The 19,118-nt window shown below is 43.0% G+C and overlaps 1 protein-coding gene across 3 annotated transcripts in view; it reads right to left on the bottom strand.

Moving 5' to 3' along the window:
* The window catches only part of rgs6 (regulator of G protein signaling 6), a 160,047-nt gene that overhangs the window by 119,802 nt on the left and 21,127 nt on the right, over positions 1-19,118 (bottom strand). For all 3 annotated transcript variants that reach the window (XM_028821925.2, XM_028821922.2, XM_028821923.2), the window contains exon 2: positions 12,362-12,465. In XM_028821925.2, coding sequence (XP_028677758.1) covers positions 12,362-12,448 — 87 coding nt within the window. In that variant the 5' untranslated portion in view covers positions 12,449-12,465. The remainder of the gene's footprint in view (positions 1-12,361; positions 12,466-19,118) is intronic.

Below are 19,118 nucleotides of genomic sequence, written 5' to 3'. Positions count from 1 at the left end.
AGGCTCACCACTGCAGAGCACATTCACAATGGACTGCCAGGAACTGTGGGAGACCCTTCAGATTTATGGGGCAGAGGGCAGTTACTAGCTATGACTGGCAAGTGGCCTTGCCTCATGGGGTATCACACACAAAGCACATGGAACATAACACACAGACTTATACATAAACAAAATCAAAATCGAAGAACAATGCATATGTCCAAGAAAAGCAGCAGTAAAATAATCAACATACTTCAAAGTGAACAAAAGAGACATGAAACAATTTGAACCCCAACATGAATTTGAATCACACTAAAGCACAACAGCAAAGACGGCATCCTGTGTTTTCCTGCAGCCACATCAGGGAAAACTGCTGCTAAAAGTATACTTCTAATACAGTATCTGCTGTTGCTTTTGTTTTCTCTTTCCATACTGATTAAGCTCATCATTCCTGCTAACCTTTTAATTATGTACAATATAAATGTTGAACATATGGAGTTCGTAAAGGGCTGTGTCAGCATGCATGCCAAAAAAGGAGAAAAGTAAAAGACACAACACGCACACCTGATTAAGGCTATACAGCCAAAACCTGAGCATTGAGTCTTTACCTTCTTTTAATTTTAGTGTGGTAATAACCTTGGTTGATCGACAAATGCGCGATAGACAAATGCGCGTCGACAAAATCACAACGTCAAAATTGCACCGACAAATGCGTGCCGACAAAAACGCGCCGACAAATGCGCGATAATTAGTAGTATAAAAGCATAAAAAGTTCTACTTAAATATGGTTTATAAAACTTAATTTAGATGTCAATATTATGAGATATGAGAAATAAAACATTTTGCTATATATTACATGATACCCGGCTACATATTAGTGGGTCAGCACAGTCAATAGGCTTTCCACAGCTTGTTCATACAGAGATTTTGATTTTCGCGATTTTGTCGGCGCACATTTGTCGAAAATCAGTTCGCGGTTTTGTCAGCGCGCATTTGTCGGTGCGCATTTGTCCATCGCGCATTTATCGGGTCAATAATAATCTTTATATTTTTTTCATATATGAATATGCATATGTATATATGAATGTGCATGTGTATTATGTCTACATATATGTATATTTTATATGTGTTTTGATCCCTAGGGGGCATTGCTGAACCCCTAACCCCAAACACAAAATCACAGACACAGTCCTGAATTAAAAAAGTTAGTATTTATTGAACAGAATACCTTTAGCAGTGGTAGCAGCACTGTTAGTACAGCACAGCACAGCAGTGTAATTCTTTCTCTTGTCTCTTCTCTCTTTTCTCCTCCATCTCTTCCCAGTGGGTGTTGTCCAACTCCTCACCTGACTCTTACTCAATCTGAGTGAGGCACAGCTGCCCCTCTGATACAAGACCCAGATGTACTTCCTGTACATCCTGTTTACCCCGGTGGACGAGAGGGTAGCCTCCCTCCGCTTTCGGGTGGGGGGACGGGTCCTAACTGTTGTTTGTGCGTATGCACCAAACAGCAGTTCGGAGTACCCACCCTTTTTAGAGTCCCTAGAGGTGGTGCTAGAGGGCATACCTTCTGGGGACTCCCTCGTACTGCTGGGAGACTTCAATGCTCATGTGGGCAATGACAGTGAGACCTGGAAGGGCGTGATTGGGAGGAATGGCCCCCCCGATCTGAACCCGAGTGGTGTTTTGTTATTGGACTTCTGTGCTCGCCACGGATTGTCCATAACGAACACCATGTTCAAGCATAGGGGTGTTCATATGTGCACTTGGCACCAGGACACCCTAGGCCTCAGTTCGATGATCGACTTTGTGGTCGTGTCGTCGGGCTTGCAGCCACATGTCTTGGACACTCGGGCGGAGCTGTCAACTGATCACCACCTGGTGGTGAGTTGGCTTCGATGGTGGGGGAGGATGCCAGTCAGGCCTGGTAGGCCCAAACGTGTTGTGAGGGTCTGCTGGGAACATCTGGCAGAGTCCCCTGTCAGAAGCAGCTTCAACTCCCACCTCCGGCAGAACTTCGACCACGTCCCGAGGGAGGTGGGGAACACTGAGTCCGAATGGGCCATGTTCCGTGCCTCTATTGTTGAGGCGGCTGACCAGAGCTGTGGCCGGAAGGTGGTCGGTGCCTGTCGTGGCGGCAATCCCCGAACCCGTTGGTGGACACCGTCGGTGAGGGATGCTGTCAAGCTGAAGAAGGAGTCCTACTGGACCCTTTGCTCCTGTGGGACTCTGGAGGCAGCTAATAGGTACCGGCAGGCCAAGCGGAATGCGGTTTCGGTGGTTGCTGAGGCAAAAACTCGGGCATGGGAGGAGTTTGGGGAGGCCATGGAGAACAACTTTCGGATGGCTTTGAGGAGATTCTGGTCCACTGTCCGGCATCTCAGGAGGGGGAAGCAGTGCAGTGTCAACACTGTATATGGTGGGGATGGTGTGCTGCTGATGTCGACTCGGGACGTTGTGGGTCGGAGGGGGGAGTACTTCGAAGACATCCTCAATCCCACTAACATGCCTTCCAATGAAGAAGCAGAGCCTGGGGACTCGGAGGTGGGCTCCCCCATCTCTGGGACTGAGGTCACGAGGTGGTCAAAAAACTCCTTGGTGGCAGGGCCCCGAGGGTGGATGAGATACGCCCGGAGTTCCTCAAGGCTCTGGATGTTGTAGGACTGTCTTGGTTGACACGTCTCTGCAACATCGCATGGACTTCAGGGACAGTGCCTCTGGATTGGCAGACCAGGGTGGTGGTCCCCCTCTTTAAGAAGGGGGACTGGAGGGTGTGTTCCAACTACAGAGGGATCACACTCCTCAGCCTCCCTGGAAAAGTCTATTCGGGGGTTCTGGAGAGGAGAGTCCGTCGGATAGCTGAACCTCAGATTCAGGAGGAACAGTTTGGTTTTTGTCCTGGTCGCGGAACAGTGGATCAACTCTACACCCTTAGCAGGGTCCTGGAGGGTGCATGGGTGTTTGCCCAACAAGTCTACATGTGTTTTGTGGAATTGGAAAAGGCGTTCGACCGTGTCCCCCGGGGAATCCTGTGGGGGATGCTCCGGGAGTATGGAGTACCGGACCCCCTGATAAGGGCTGTTCGGTCCCTGTACAACCGGTGTCAGAGCTTGGTTCGCATTGCCGGCAGTAAGTTGAACCCGTTTCCAGTGAGAGTTGGACTCCGCCAGGGCTGCCCTTTGTCACTGATTCTGTTCATAACTTTTATGGACAGAATTTCTAGGCGCAGCCAGGGTGTTAAGTAGGTCCAGTTTGGTGGGCTCAGGATTGGATCACTGCTTTTTGCAGATGATGTTGTCCTGTTTGCTTCAACAGGCCGTGATCTTCAGCTCTCTCTGGATTGGTTCACAGCTGAGTGTGAAGCGGCTGGGATGGGAATCAGCACCTCCAAATCTGAGACCATGGTCCTCAGCCGGAAAAGGGTAAAGTGCCCTCTCAGGGTGGGAGGCGAGATCCTGCCCCAAGTGGAGGAGTTCAAGTATCTCGGGGTCTTGTTCACGAGTGAGGGAAGAATGGAGCGTGAGATTGACAGGCAGATCGGTGCGGCGTCCGCTGTGATGCGGGCTCTGCATCGGTCTGTTGTGGTGAAAAAGGCAAAGCTCTCAATTTACCAGTCGATCTATGTTCCTACCCTCACCTATGGTCATGAGCTATGGGTAATGACCGAAAGAACGAGATTGCGAATACAAGCGGCTGAAATGAGTTTCCTCCGCAGGGTGTCTGGGCTTTAAAGATAGGGTGAGAACCTCGGTCATCCGGGAGGGGCTCAGAGTAGAGCCGCTGCTCCTCCGCATCGAGAGGAGTCAGAAGAGGTGGCTCGGGCATCTGATCAGGATGCCTCCTGAACGCCTCCCTGATGAGGTGTTCCGGGCACGTCCAACTGGGAGGAGGCCATGGGGAAGACCCAGGACATGCTGGAGGGACTATGTCTCCCGGCTGGCCTGGGAACGCCTCGGGATTCTCCCGGAAGAGCTAGAAGAAGTGGCCGGGGAGAGGGAAGTCTGGGCATCTCTGCTCAAGCTGCTGCCCCTGCGATCCAACCTCGGATAAGCGGAAGAGGATGGATGGATGGATGGATGGTCTGGTATTTGGTTTTTAAAGTCTACACCAATGTTTCCCAACCTCAGACCTGGGGACTCCCTGTGACTGCAGGTTTTTGTTCCAACCAGATTCCTAATCAGTGACAACACCTGATAGCACTGATCTCATTTAATTAGCTGGTATTATTTTTCTTTTATCCTACATTCAGAAAAGCACAGCATCATGATTTTTACATTTATAAGACATTTAGAAATACGTATGTCTGCTTTTGCTATAGATTTAAATGCTTAACTCTCTTTTGTTGATTTCATTATATTTTGCCCTTTGTCTGTGCAGTTTTTCCCTTTGTTATATCTTATTAATGACAATTAAAAATGAGCAGAGCAGACACGCTGGCAAACAACACTGAATAATCAAAGACTGCAAGTACTTTAGCATCAGACCCACTAATTAGTAAATAATGGATTAATTAAACAATTAGAACACCTAGAAAAGTAGAATGAAAATCAAAATGAAAATATTATTAAAAAGAAAAAATACATTATTCCCATATAACTGCTTGGTACATTTTAACATATATATATTGTGGTAAAGCAGCCCGAACACCAACAGGCAGACACCAGCAATTCCAAAACACACACACGTTTATTTACACTATTTACAATAGTCCAGCACACAACCCAGTGTCCCTTCACCAAACACCCTTAAGTCCGGGCCTTCCAACAGTCCTTACTTCCTTCCTTCACCGCCTCCGTTCCTCCTTCTTGAGCTTTGTCCTCTTCCTCCCGACTCCGGCTAATGACTGGAGGAAGGCGGACTCTTTTACACCCACCCGGACATGCTCCAGGTTCCCTCTGACGATCTTCCTGCGGCACTTCCTGGTGTGGCGGAAGTGTCACATGAGCACCCGGAAGCACTCTGGGTGTCCCTGGTAATCCTTTTGGCAGCACTTCCAGGAGTGGCGGAAGTGCTGACGTCCAGGGCTCCTCAATCCTCTGGGCGCCCCCTGGCAGTGGCCACGGGCCCCTACAGGGTTGATCTTCCATGCTCAGTTCCCATGGCTCCCACACAAACCAGGGTGGCTGCCCTCTTGTGGTCCAAGGGAGGCATAGTACCACTCCCAGTCCTTCCAAGCGTTCCAGCTGGGCATAGCTCCCAGCCGACTGTCACAATATATAAATATATATTTTTTACCAAACTTAGTTTTCTATATTGTTCCCAAAACACAGAACTTGGGAAATAACACAACACTTAATTAGCCCATGAGTCCAATGAAAAACAAAAGCTGGTTGGAACAAAAACCTGCAGCGACAGTATGCCCCCAGGACTGAGGTTGGGAAACACTGGCCTACACCCTTTTTGAGAGTTTGGTTTTTTTTTTTGAATTGGTGGTTATCATAACACTTTTCATATGAAACACCATCACAAGCTAATACAGAAGCCACCCACAGCAGTTGCTGGCTGATTTTGCTAGTTTCATCCATCTCTCAGGTTTACAGTCGACATTTTCATCACAACTCTGCCATATTTAGATGTCAGTCTTTCTATCCACTGTAAAGAACTTCAAACCACTGTCTATCACAAGCCAACTGACTCACAGAGTGACTGTACCTCCTCTACAGCTCCTCCATATGTGACACACCAAACACTCTTGAGCTCAGTAGTGATGAGAGTGACTTCTGTAATGAAGTGCTCAGCATAAGGACTTTCTCCATTGATAGAGGATACCTTATCATGTTGTGGACGGGGCTCTCAATCGAGCCAGAAGTAGACCTTGTAATATCCACTCTTAAGAGGAACCCCAATAAAAACCTACATCTTGCTGATCCTCCCATTCCACTCTAGCTCTTTGTCTCTCCCAAAGGTCATCAAATCAAACTTCCCCATTTTACAGACTCCACAGCAGCCATTTTTTCCCTAACTCTCTCCTCATCTACCTAACCAAATCAAACTTGCTCACTAACATCCACAGCTCACTTCACAACAGAGAGCCATATTCCCCACCAGGCCCTTTGAACAGTAATAGGTGCCGTGGTGTCACTTGAAAATATGTGACCAATAACACACTTGTAACTGATACCCATGGTAAATTTAACATTAAACAATGGCCCTCTTGCCAGTCTAAAAGTCTTATTTGCTGCATTTCTTGTGGATACACCCAGCCATCTGCAGAGGCGAAACACAGAAATGGCTAGCAGACCATTTCAAGGAACACGGTTGAGCCATTAAGATCAAAGATCTCACAAAGCAGATTGTAGAACACTTCACGTCTCTTGATCACAGCCACACTGATGTCTCTGTTTGTGTTCTTTTACAAGTCTTCAAAGACACATTTCAAAGAAAATTAGCTCATTCTCAGCCTGAGATCACACATTTCTCTGGGTCTAACTTTTTAATCTCTCCATTGATCTTCAGTAATGACTGTTTTCTCACCTCCTCTCACCTTTTCTCATTGCGTATGCCCTGCTTTGTTCCATCTTTCACCAGGTATATTTGTTACTTGCTTTTTCTTTTTCGGTTGCACACCTTATGGATTTCATCCAGCCAAAACCTTGGGTCTTATCCTATTTTCCTTGTCAGCGTGGAAAAAAACATTATCCTTCTAGCCCAAGCCCCCATTCCCCCCCACACATTTATATACTCATGTACTCCTCACTTCCAGTTTGTGCTTGGAGCACCAGCACCTTTTCTTAGCGTAGTTCCAGTATGCTGTGCCCACAGTGCTCAAGGCTTCATACGGACCACCTGCCCACTTTGTGATCAAATGCTAGTGGTAATGTGGTTCCACACAAATATAAATATATAGAGTATATAGATAACATATATATATATATACTGTATATATATTATATAACTGTATATATATAACAGGGTCATGGGGGTCTGCTGGAGCCTATCCCAGCCAACATAGGGCGCAAGGCAGGGAACAAATCCCAGGCAGGGTGCCAGCCCACCACAGGTATATATATATATATATATATATATATACCTGTGGTATACAGTATATATATATATATATATATATATAGTGGCAGACGGCTGGGGTCTATATGTTCAGGGGGAGCAGCCATGGACTTTGCAATACCTCCCCTGGACGCCAGATGGCAGCACCCCTGGGTTGGAGTGGTGCCTTGGTTTCCCACAGGGTTCCATGGGGATTGGAGTTGGGTGCAGCCCTGTTGGATCCCACAGGTTCTGTTAGGGGGTACTGCAGCTGGGACTCCTGAGCCCTTATGGACAGTGTATTCGCTACACCCAGAAGTGCAGCTAGAACTCAGCAGTCAACCACCTGGAGCACTTTCGGGTGGACTATAAAAGGGCCCTGCAGCCACCACTCAAGGAGCCAGAGTCAGGAGGAGGGAGACAAAGCTTGATGGAGGGGAGTGGTGGTTAAAGAAGAAGAGTGTGGTGTTTTGTGTGGTGTGCTTTGGGACTGTGTTGTGCCTGTGGGACACGGGGAAGACGTGCCCTACAGGTGAAGAAAAATAAAAAGTTCCTTGGTTTTATACATGCATCCGGTGTGAGTCTGTTTTACTCTGTTATATCCTGCCCTCTGTCTTTCTCCCCAGCCACCAAGGGCAGGACACCCACAATCTACTGTTGGACATCTGTCTACTCACCATCCTTCAGATGTCACATCTTGAGGAAATTGGTTCAGAATTCACTTTTTGAGTACAGTACAGGAGTCACTCACCTGTACCACTGCATCTACCTTACAGGAAAATCATGCTGCAAGCTTCCTTAGGTAGTCCTGTGTAGTCTCCAAGGGTGCCTTGGCCGTCCTATCCATACTCTCAATCATCTGTCTCAGGAGATTTACCATCTGCAACAGAGACTGTATGGATTGGAGCAGGCTTTCCAGCTCCCGTACACCCATAACATCATTATTTGTTTCAGCTGGAAGTGGACAATGGCCGTGAGCCATTGAACCTGTATCTTTCCTGCGCATGCTCTATAGGGTGCCCTTCTGGCTTGGTAAGGCCCTCTGCCTGGCCAGCCAATCCTGCCTCTACAAATTTACTGGCGGGATTCAGGGACATGTTTCCCAAGCCCTTACCTGTATGTGTAGGCAGTTTAAGCATTCAGCACCCTCTCCCCCCCTTTTTGGAATTTTGTCCTTTGGGTAAGGCCCCAGGCAATTCAAGGGCCACCTATCACTGCAGACTCTTCCTGGGATTGGACACGTGACCCTTTTGAGCGAGCAATGGAGTGAGGTATTCTATGTTTGATCCATTGAAGTTCATACCGCCATTGTCATAGCCAGGGAGTCTCTTCAACCACCAGTGTGCCAAGTATGTTATACTCCCGGGGAATACCAGCCCTGGGCATGGTACATATCTCCAAATGAACTCTGCTGTCTGGTCTCTTCCAGACAACCCTGATGCTCCCCATGTCGGCTCCTTTGCTGTAGACAACAACATGGGCTGGCCTCCTGCTGCCTTAGTGGTCCACCTGGACCTTCTTTTTCCCATCAGGACAGGAGTGGTGATTATGTGCATTGTGTTCAGGCTTTATGTGTGTGCTGTTGCGCTTGCACCACAAGAAAAAAAAAACGCAGGTCCCTGCCTTGCAGACAGCCAGGAATCCTACTGACTATGCCACCTGTGGCCTGTAGGGGGTGCACCAGCTCCTCAAACCCAGCACAGACAGACGCAGACAGAAGTTCTTTTTCAGTGCACAGGCTTATTTACAGATGGGAAACTCTTTCCCAAGCATTTCCCACAGCACAGTACAAAGTATAAATAAGCACCAGCACAAAGCAATATCTTTCTCCATCCCTTACTCTGTCTCCTTCTGCTTCCACTCCTCCTCCAGCAAACTGTGTTACCTTCCTCCCAAATCTGGCTCCTGGAGCAGTGGCAGCAGGTTTCTTTTATCCTGCACCTGGGAGTTATTGCAGTGACACTTTAGCATAGTCTGGAAGCACTTCCAGGTGAGATGAAACCCAACAAAGCAGCGCTTGTAATCCCAACAGGGCTGTACCGAGCTCCAATTCCCATGAAACCATGTAGGAATCCGAGGCACCACAGCAGCCCATGGGGGCTGCCATCTAGCACTCCAGGGGAAGTAATGTCCTGTGTCTGTTTTCTCCCTCAGTCTTTCTACTATTGAGGCATCCTCACCAGGTAAGGACCCTGGCTATCCACCACAGCCTCTTATCAATTGGCTTTATATAGTAAGCCATACACATAGAATTTATATTATGGTAGACACACAGATGTCAAGAAAATATGTGGGTACCAGCAAAGTCAACCAGACGAAGACATTTTTCCCATATGTAATACAGGTAGTCCTCGAGTTACAACATCTCGACATACAACGTTTCGAGTTTACAACGCTCACTCCCATAATAACTTAAAAAAAATTGAGACGTGAGAAGGAATAAAGGTAAGGATTTTTTTTTACACTCATTTTTTCTGTTACTACAGTACAGTGTACAGTATAGTATATTTATGTTCTTGTCTCTTTTCTGTGGGTTAGTTGTGTTTTTATGTTCTAGATTATGATTTTGCAAATGTGTTAGGATAGGTAAGTAACTTAGGCTAGGGTGTGTTTCGACTTACACCAAAATTTGGTTTACATCACTGTTGTAGGAACGGAACTGTGTCGTAACCAGAGGACACCCTGTACATGGCCTGGACAGATATAAGATATAGACTGCTATGGTAAATGGGAGAATTAACACATAGCATAGTGACATTCAGCAACCTTTCTCAAATGCAGAGGGCAGGCATCTGCAACTTAACCTTAAGTTTCTGTACAACCTAAGTACTGGATGACAACGTCAGGCATAGCACCTCCTGAGTGCTGGAGGGCTTGGAACCCATTAGTTGCTAGGCATACTTGACCTTTGATTAAATGGAATGACAGGGTACAAGAGAAAAGCCTGGCTTGCCACTAGAGGTTTCATCCATGGCTAAGCACAAGAATACATGGAGTTGTGTGATGCCCTTTATATGGAATCCTTGCTAGTACAGTAATGTGTAGCCTTATGGGTGCCTTGAACAGACCATGTGGAGCAGCGACAACAGTGGCCACTAGAGGGACCTCTAGGCTGGTGTTCCTGTTAAAGTTGAGACCTAACCCTCACTCCCAATGTAGTTATGGCCACCATACTAGCAAAACCAAATGTAGACCGTGGGGGGTTAGGTGGTGTTCGAGGATTTCCTGGAGGACAGGAGGTGAGAAGGAGAGAGGCATGGGCACCAGAAATAGCCCCCAAGACATCCGCACCATTGGTAGCCAGGGGCTCAAAGTCTATGAAACCAGACCCATGGGGACTACAGGATGCTGATTCTTGTTTTCAGTATACTGTATTGTCACCTGTTGTTAATCCTTCCCCTTGCACTCATTTTATGTAAGAAAATGTGTGACACATTTTTTGCTTGTCTTGTCTTTATTACACTGTTCGTGACACAAGAACACACACTGGTGCTCACAATATGTAAATGAGTTGCTGAATGTTAATGACTATATATATGTGTTTATATAACTATATTTATTGTATATACAGTATGTATGTGCACAGGGACAGTATATGCCTACATACAGTACAGTATACATATTTACCTATGATTATGTAGATGTAATTGTGTATTTGTGCCTGTCTATGCACATGTTCTGTATGTGACTATGTGTAGTGCATGTAGGTGTACATATGTTTAATTGTAATTATGTGCATGTAAATGTATATGTTAACAACACTTTATACACTGTCTTCATATGATTATGCATCAGTATATATATATATACATATATATGCACATGTTTAAGTACAAGTATAGTAAATGAATATAACTGCAGAGAATATGCACGTAACTATGATTATATGAACATGGTAAAGACTATATTTATTTACATGACTATGTATCTATATGGTATACTGAATTTTCAAGTTCCTGTACTGACTGTATATGACTATGCGCAGTATTTGTATATAACTATAACTATATGCAGATGTAGTTACGAATGGATATGTAAATGTACATGACATGTATATTTGAACATGAACATATAAGTATGACTATAGCGAGTATGTTAATTACTGTATATACTTATATATGACTATGCACACACACACATATATATATATATATATATATATATATATATATATATATAGTATAACTGAAGCAATTAAGCTTACAGACCACAGCAATGTATCGGTTGTTTCTTATCTTTGGTTGAACTCTATAAGTGGTCTTGCATCATCCATGGGAGGTTTAAGCAGTTCACCCCATAACATTGATTACTAATCACAATTGTTTTTTATCTCATAAAGTGGTTTCTTAGTCTTTTTGTAAAATGCTTTATATATACTGTAAGTAGGTTGCGGTAGTTTCCATTTACTGAAACAACATGTGACCAACCACCCACTCCCCCTCATCCCGCTGCTGTTCTTTTTTAGCTTACTTCTGCAGCCCAATGACCAGTCCTGCTAATCAATTTGAATTTGTCAACAATGCAGTGCCCCCGTCCCACTGCGGACAGTCACTGCACCCCACTCAGAGCTGTGGAAGAGTCTACAACCTGAACGTGATGACAAAAAAAAACTGACAGCGTGTGGCCACGTCACCCGGGAGAACCTGTCAAATCCACAAAGGCGGCTAAAAGTGAACCAGGGTGCCAGGCACAGCCGCCTGCCCCACCAGGGATAACCGCTGTTTTCTTAAACTCACTTCAAATTGTTATTTTAATGCAAATCGGTGTAATCCGTTGGAAAGTAAAACTCAAGAGGAATGTCTGCCATATGCTCCCCGTTCTCACACATTCCACAAAACTTTAACAACGCATCGCTCAGTAGAGAAAAATGTAAGCCATGATAAAAGCTGCCATCTGGAAGAAGGACTGCGACGGCCGGGGCATAAAGGAGCATTGGAAAGCCAAAGAAAGCTTACAAAAGAGACGGAGCCCTCATTTTGCTCGGCAGGTTAGCTCGTAACTAGCTGATCTCATCGCACCGTTTGCCTGAAAGACGCGGGGTGCCCACTTCAAGGGGGTGCTTCCAGTGTTTGTAGGGAGAAAGTACAGGTAGGGGGAGGGTGTTGGGGGGATCTTTGAAGTCCACTAGGTGCACTAAGTGCGCGCAGCCCGGAAGGTAACGGGAATGCTTTGTGTTTGAAAATTTAAAGAACATCCCGCGGTCACACAAGAATCTTCCAACGGCCAGCAGAACACTTTTCACACCAGAGCGCATATGCACCGACACAATGCTGGCATCCCTTGAGGCATCACACTTCTGCTAAAAGAAGCAGAACGAAGTGCGGAGATGTTGAGATGAGACACAAAGGAAACATAAGCAATAAAACAAAAATAAATAAATAAAACCGCACGACTTTACCTTTCTGAAGACAATCGCGTTAGGCGAGTCGTCCTCGGGGTCCGCAGCGCCCACGGCACCTTCCTCGTCTTTGGCTTCCCGCGCCATGCCTTCCGTCTGCCAACCTGCAGAGGAGTAAAGCCTTTAAGCCATCAATAAAGCCGACTTTCAGCAGCGAAGGCGGGCACAGCGTCGCCCCGTTAATGCCTTCGCAGGATTTACTGCAGTCTAATGAGCACAACCAATGCCCAGAGACTGCCGCTTCTGTGCCTGAAACCCTCATTAGTAGCGCCGTGTGGGCACCAGAGTGGTGGACGGGCGGTCGGGCGGGCAGTTGTCTCCTTTATATAGTGCCTTTCACATAGTCAAGCAGCTCTACTTCTACTCCACAAACAAATTTAGTCATTAAATTGCACTTATGATTTTATCATCCAAATTAATTAGATTAATACATTAATTTGTATTAAATAATAAATGAATACATGGGCTTATATAGCACACAGCTTTAGAAGATTGGTTTGAACCCTGAACCAATCGATCCTCATTCAGTTTGCTCCCGCCTTGCTCCATGACCCTATAATTGGATTAATCATTCTCAGTGAAAGCTGGCCCAGTGCTTAGCCCCTGAATGTCAATCTGTATGGAGTTTGCATGCTCTCCCTGTGTAACTTTTCTTTCTTTCTTTTTCTTTCTTTCTTTCTTTCTTTCTTTCTTTCTTTCTTTCTTTCTTTCTTTCTTGTTTGTTTGTTTATTTGTTGTTTATGCTATTCTTTTTTTTCAACATCCTAAAATGTACCTATTTAGGTTCTTGTACTGGCAAAATTAAAACCCACACACATTTGCACAAGTGGGTCCTCACCTGCTATACTCTTAAAATACAGGTGCCAGAGTGGTTCTTCAGAGTGATGCCACAATGAAACCATTTTTGGTCCCCAAAAGAACCATCCCCATGAAGGCTCCAGAAAGAAACTTTATTTATTTAGATGCATAACAGGCAATGAATAGATAGTAACAGATCTGTGAAATTGCCAATGGGCTTATGATGTTAACAGAACACTTACTGTTTACAATAACACAGACCATGTTCAGGTTATCTTGACTTCTCATATGCCACTATGTAGGAAAGGCTAAGAAACACATTGAAGACGTTTTGTCCACAGAGTAAAAACCTTTTCAAAGCTCAAAGAAGCCTTCCCTGAATGAAACAGCTCTTTGACCAGCAATGGCTCTACTGGGACACATTCCAGTAAAGTGCCATTAAAGAACCAGGATTTTTAGTGTATAATGGATTGACACCCCATCCAAGCACAGGATTTTTACTGCCTGCATCTGATGCTACTGGGATAGCCTCCCCCCCCCCACCCCACCCCCCTTTTCCCCTACTACTTCTAAAATGTTAATTTAAACATCCTCATGTGCTGTTACTGTACTTATTAAGCCTCGATGGTACATTGAGTGGTAGTCATGCACCTAGCAGTTTTAAAATTAGAAAGTTTTTTTTTTTTTTTAACACAGGATACACACGAAAAATCTACTTTTCAGTTATTGAAAGACTTTGATAACAGACAGTGTGGTGTTGTGATTAAGAAACTGGACCTCAAACCTTTTGGATATAAGTTCAAATCCTACTGTACTCTTGAAAAGAAAGATGTCAAAGTGGTTCTTAAAAATAATGCCACAGGGAACCAAAAATACTATCCACATGAAGGTTCCAGAAAGAAATTTTATTTATTTAGATCTGTGACTTGTTCCATAAACAGCCATAAAGAGATGATACCAAAAGGTTCATGATTTTTAAAAGTCAAGCATACAGGCTAGGTCCAGGTTTTCTTGATCTGTTGTAACCTTCTAGTCTATTATACATTAAAGATTTATGTTAGGAAATTTTTCAAAAACCAAAGATACAGTTTTATACACAAAGTAGCCTTCCTGGAATTAAATGTTTTTTATTAAGCAGTGGCTCTAAAAGGACCCATACAAACCAATAAAGTGCCAGTAAAAAGACGGTGTTTTTAGTAGTACACTGACAATGTGTGACCATGAGCAAGCCGCTTCACCTGCCTGTGCTCCAATTAGAAAAACATAAGAAACTGAACTAATTGTATTTGTCAAAAAATGTTGCAAGTCATCTTAGATAAAGTCATCAGCCTAATAAGTCAATGTAAATAACATGAACGCCTGAGGACTTCAGATTGGTCAATTTCATATGCAGTATGAGTGGGGTTAACTGTTAACTATATAGATTTATATGCAAATATTCTAGGTGGCTTTGCCCATTTGAAGACACCATAAAGTCATGTAGCAGACATTGTATTGTTAAGTGCAAACTTCTCGACACAGAAACAAGCTTGAAGATGCAATGTTACCACAAACTCCAGAGATTGCTTATCACTCCCCTTCTCTGTTCATCACAATGTGGATGAAAAAAAAAGTTACTACTGTCTACTACGTTCATAACAATGAAATGGAATGCAGCATATATAAGTCTCGTCATTCCCTTGGCCCATCTATGAACCAAGCACTAAAGCTGTGACATGGATGGTATGAGTGTACTGTAGTGTTCCTTTCTTTTGGAACACCTCTTTGCAGTGAATCATATGAATTGATTTGTGAACTTGAACAAATTGATTCAATATAGTTTAATGGGATTGCTAAAGCACATGCATGACCAAAGTGATGTCGTCATCATCTTTAGTTTTGCCAGTGCTGGTAGATGTTTAATTCACATGTACAAGAACCGCTGGAATCAAGCATGTCAAATCGCTTCAATTATGATTCCTTTGATACATCAATGAGTCATTACCCGAGAATGAGTCTAATAATTCTTGTTCATTTAATTCACCATTACATGACACTATAAATAAATATAGTCATTACAGGTTGCTCAATTCTCATTCACTGGAGAGTCAGTAACCTCTTATTTTAATTGTGCATCTTAAATGTGTTTTCATGCATGGTGTATTGAATTAGGACAATGTCATATGAATTATTATGTTAAATATATAATTAAGTATATATACATACAAATATAAAGTATATATAGAATTTACATATACATATACTTAATAATTATGTATACATTATTAACTTTTTTATTTCTGATGCAATCAGAGGGGACCCCATCCGGGACTTCTCACATGTGCCAGAGACTAATCCCCTAAATGAATCAAATAAATCAAATGAATCAATACACTTAAAATATGCCATTTAGTATGGGATTTATAAAAGCAGGGTTAATATTTGTGATGCGCCATCTGTTAGAGTGACAAATAAAGTGCATTTTATTACCACAGTTGTATAAGATGCGCAATATGTTTTAATGACAGAGACGGAAACACAAATGCGCAGACACAAAGACACTTGTCCTATTATTAAGATGGATTAGCTGATTTCTGTTATTTCCGCCAGTTACTCTCTGTTGGAATGTATTTTGGAATGCATGAAGTAATAAAATACATTGCATTTATCATTTAAAGAGCTGGTGCACCACATATATTAACACTGCTTTTACGAATCCCATACCAAGTGGCATATAACAGAGACATAGCTACCAGATACACACTGACACACACAGACACAGACTACTGTGATGAGTTTGAAACTAAAAAATCAATGTAGACTTCAGTGCAGTGCTCCATCGATTGGAATGTATTTTGTGATGCACGTAGTAATCAAACACATTTGTTTTGTCATTCCAGCAGATGGCACATCACAAACATTTGTATTAATAAAATGCATTACCACAAATATTCCACTTGCTGGAATGAAAATTGCAATACATATGTCTCAGTTATATGCCATTTGGAATGGGATTCATGAAAGCAGTGTTAATGTTTATGATGCGCTAAATGATGGAATAACAAATTCAATATATTTTCTTACTATAAATGTATGTGATTCACCAACTGTTTTAATCACAGTAGCATCGGACACACAGATAACAGACACACACAAACACTTGTGCTTTTATTAGAAAGGGTTTTAAGTTAACATGTCACCTGATGTTGCAGTTACCAGTTAGGTACAGCAGATGGCGTGTGACTCCACAGATCCATCCATTTTTTACCTCCCTTATCTACTGTATCTACTCGAGGTCAGGGGAGCGGGTGTTATTAGGACATCGTCCGACAGAACTATTACATTACATTTAACATGAGAGTACTTTTAGATAGTAGCTGGTTAAACACACAAGCAATGTGACTAGTGTTAAAAGAGATTCCCACTACGGTACAAATGTAGATAGAGTAAACTATTTTTGAAGCTGTACACTTTCAAATTTGTAATATTATGCTTTATTATCGAAATACAGCTACACTTTTTTTCTACAAGATGTATGTAGTACCTTTTATACATATTTAGAGTAATTTTTATATAATACCTATTTTTATCTATATCTATCTGTCTATCTATTAATGCTTAGTATTCATACATTTATCCACTAAATCAATAGTTCTCACACTCATTTTTCGGGACTCTCTGGATCTGCAGGTTTTTGTTCCCACCGACGTAGGTTTTTAATGGAATTTCACAATCAATTCAGAAAGCCTTCGTTGCCCAGTTTGGGGACCGATGCAAATCAGTTTGGTATGGTTTTATTAGAATGTGCCACGCATCTGTATAGGTGACAAGGGAATCGTTGTAGGGTATTTTAAACTTGGTTGTTCAGAATTTCATCGTCTCCGTGGCTTTCATTCTGCTTTTCCAGGTGTTATGGTTAATTAATTTACAAAAGAATGGGATACTGTATTGGATCTGGCGCTAAAGCACTTGAAGCTTTTCAGCATTCAGTGTCGTTTGCTCAGGTGTCTACTATGTTATTCGCTGATGGTTTTTATCAGTATGCAATTAAGGGAGCAAATTACATGGGAAAGGGCAAATAAACAGGAAAACAACAAGGGAAGGTAAAATATTTTAAGCTCTAGTGGAAATGTAAGTGTTCTTACATGGTTAGATGGGCTGCTAGCCTTGCTGGACAAAATCAAATTATCTCAGGGAAACAAAAATGATTAAACTTTTTTTTTTGGCTTCGTGAATGTCTCCAAATGTCAAAATATTACTGGTGTGCGGTTCTGAATGAATAAGAAGAGAGTGAAATGGGGAGAAAAAGACTGACAAATTAAATGAGATCAGTGGATGCGAAATTGGTTGAAACAAAAACCTGCCGTGGCGATGTCGGGGGAACTGTAACGGATTTTGAGAGTCCCCTGCACTATAATCCCATGGTTTAGTATTGGTGACCCACGCAACAGCACGTTTTCAAGGGCGCCTTAGGCCCGAAACTATCGACTTTACTCCACCAACTGCAAGTCCTTGGACGACTAGCTAGAGGGGGTCTTCCGCCAGCCTCAGTTGATTAAAAGGGCAACACTTGTCATTTAAAAAAGTTATTTATTTATTTATTTATTGGAACTGGTACAGGCTAAGAGATCATTTGACATTGGCAGGGCTAGCAGTGCATTTTCACAGCCTAAACATTTCAGATGTGAGTCTGGAATGTGTTTCTTGTGAAAAGCAGAGGCATCGTTTATATGTGCTATAGTTGGTGTAATACGATTCTTACTCTTTTTTTCCCGATTAACTTAAAAAGCACACTAATCTTAATTCACGTCTTTAACGCTTCTTTACAGTTTGGACAAATAGCTGGTGGCATTGCTTTTAGGTTCATTATTGTAACGACATAGTGCCAAAAGGCCGAGTTTAAAGACGTGGAATGAAGAAGTGTGCCATTCTAAACAATCGTTGAGTTACGAAGGCGTTAATGAAAAAAGTAGTACTAGGGTGTTGTACCGTGTTAGCCATTATGAATGTAGAGAAAAGCCAAGCAAAATGACACCTTTTATTGGCTAACTAGAAAGATTACAATATGCAAGCTTTCGAGGCAACTCAGGCCCCTTCTTCAGGCAAGATGTAATCAATTCCACCGGGTCTTCAGTTCCATGTAGTAGCGGTACATTTCGGTGTCTTGTATATCTGTAGTACTAGGGTGTTGTACCGTGTTAGCCATTATGAATGTAGAGAAAAGCCAAGCAAAATGACACCTTTTATTGGCTAACTAGAAAGATTACAATATGCAAGCTTTCGAGGCAACTCAGGCCCCTTCTTCAGGCAAGATCTTGCCTGAAGAAGGGGCCTGAGTTGCCTCGAAAGCTTGCATATTGTAATCTTTCTAGTTAGCCAATAAAAGGTGTCATTTTGCTTGGCTATCTTGCCTGAAGAAGGGGCCTGAGTTGCCTCGAAAGCTTGCATATTGTAATCTTTCTAGTTAGCCAATAAAAGGTGTCATTTTGCTTGGCTTTTCTCTGAAAAAAGTAGAAAAGACTGAACAGAGTTGTGGCTGCATGAATGCGTGTTATATCGCGCATCAATTTACACGTTGTTTTAGTTGATTTATTACAGCTTACCACTAACGTTGAAAATGCATGTCGTTGAGTCATCTTCTCTAAAATAGGAGAGCGCGCCGTGACGGCATAGGGCTTTATGATTGGTTTGTTGAGTTGGGTGCTTAACCAATCCGTGTTTTCCGCTGTGCATTTCGTTTAGTAGCAGTACTGTTGTGTTGACGAAGACATTTCCTTCCGTCTGTAAATTTGAAAGTCTTGTGCAATTATATCTAAAGTAAGTGTAATTTAAATCGTACGTTCTTAAATAATGTTGCGTAAGTGATTTGAGTTTGTATATTTAAACCACATATTGGAAAGTTAGGATAATTTTAAGTACAGTATTAAACTGACTTCATAGCGGGAAATACCCATGTTGTTTTATAGCAGGATTAATTTAA

Source organism: Erpetoichthys calabaricus, chromosome 16, assembly GCF_900747795.2.
Source record: "Erpetoichthys calabaricus chromosome 16, fErpCal1.3, whole genome shotgun sequence".
NCBI lineage: Eukaryota > Metazoa > Chordata > Cladistia > Polypteriformes > Polypteridae > Erpetoichthys > Erpetoichthys calabaricus.
The sequence above is the reverse complement of the archived record's forward strand: the minus strand, read 5'-3'. Positions and strand labels throughout refer to the sequence as shown.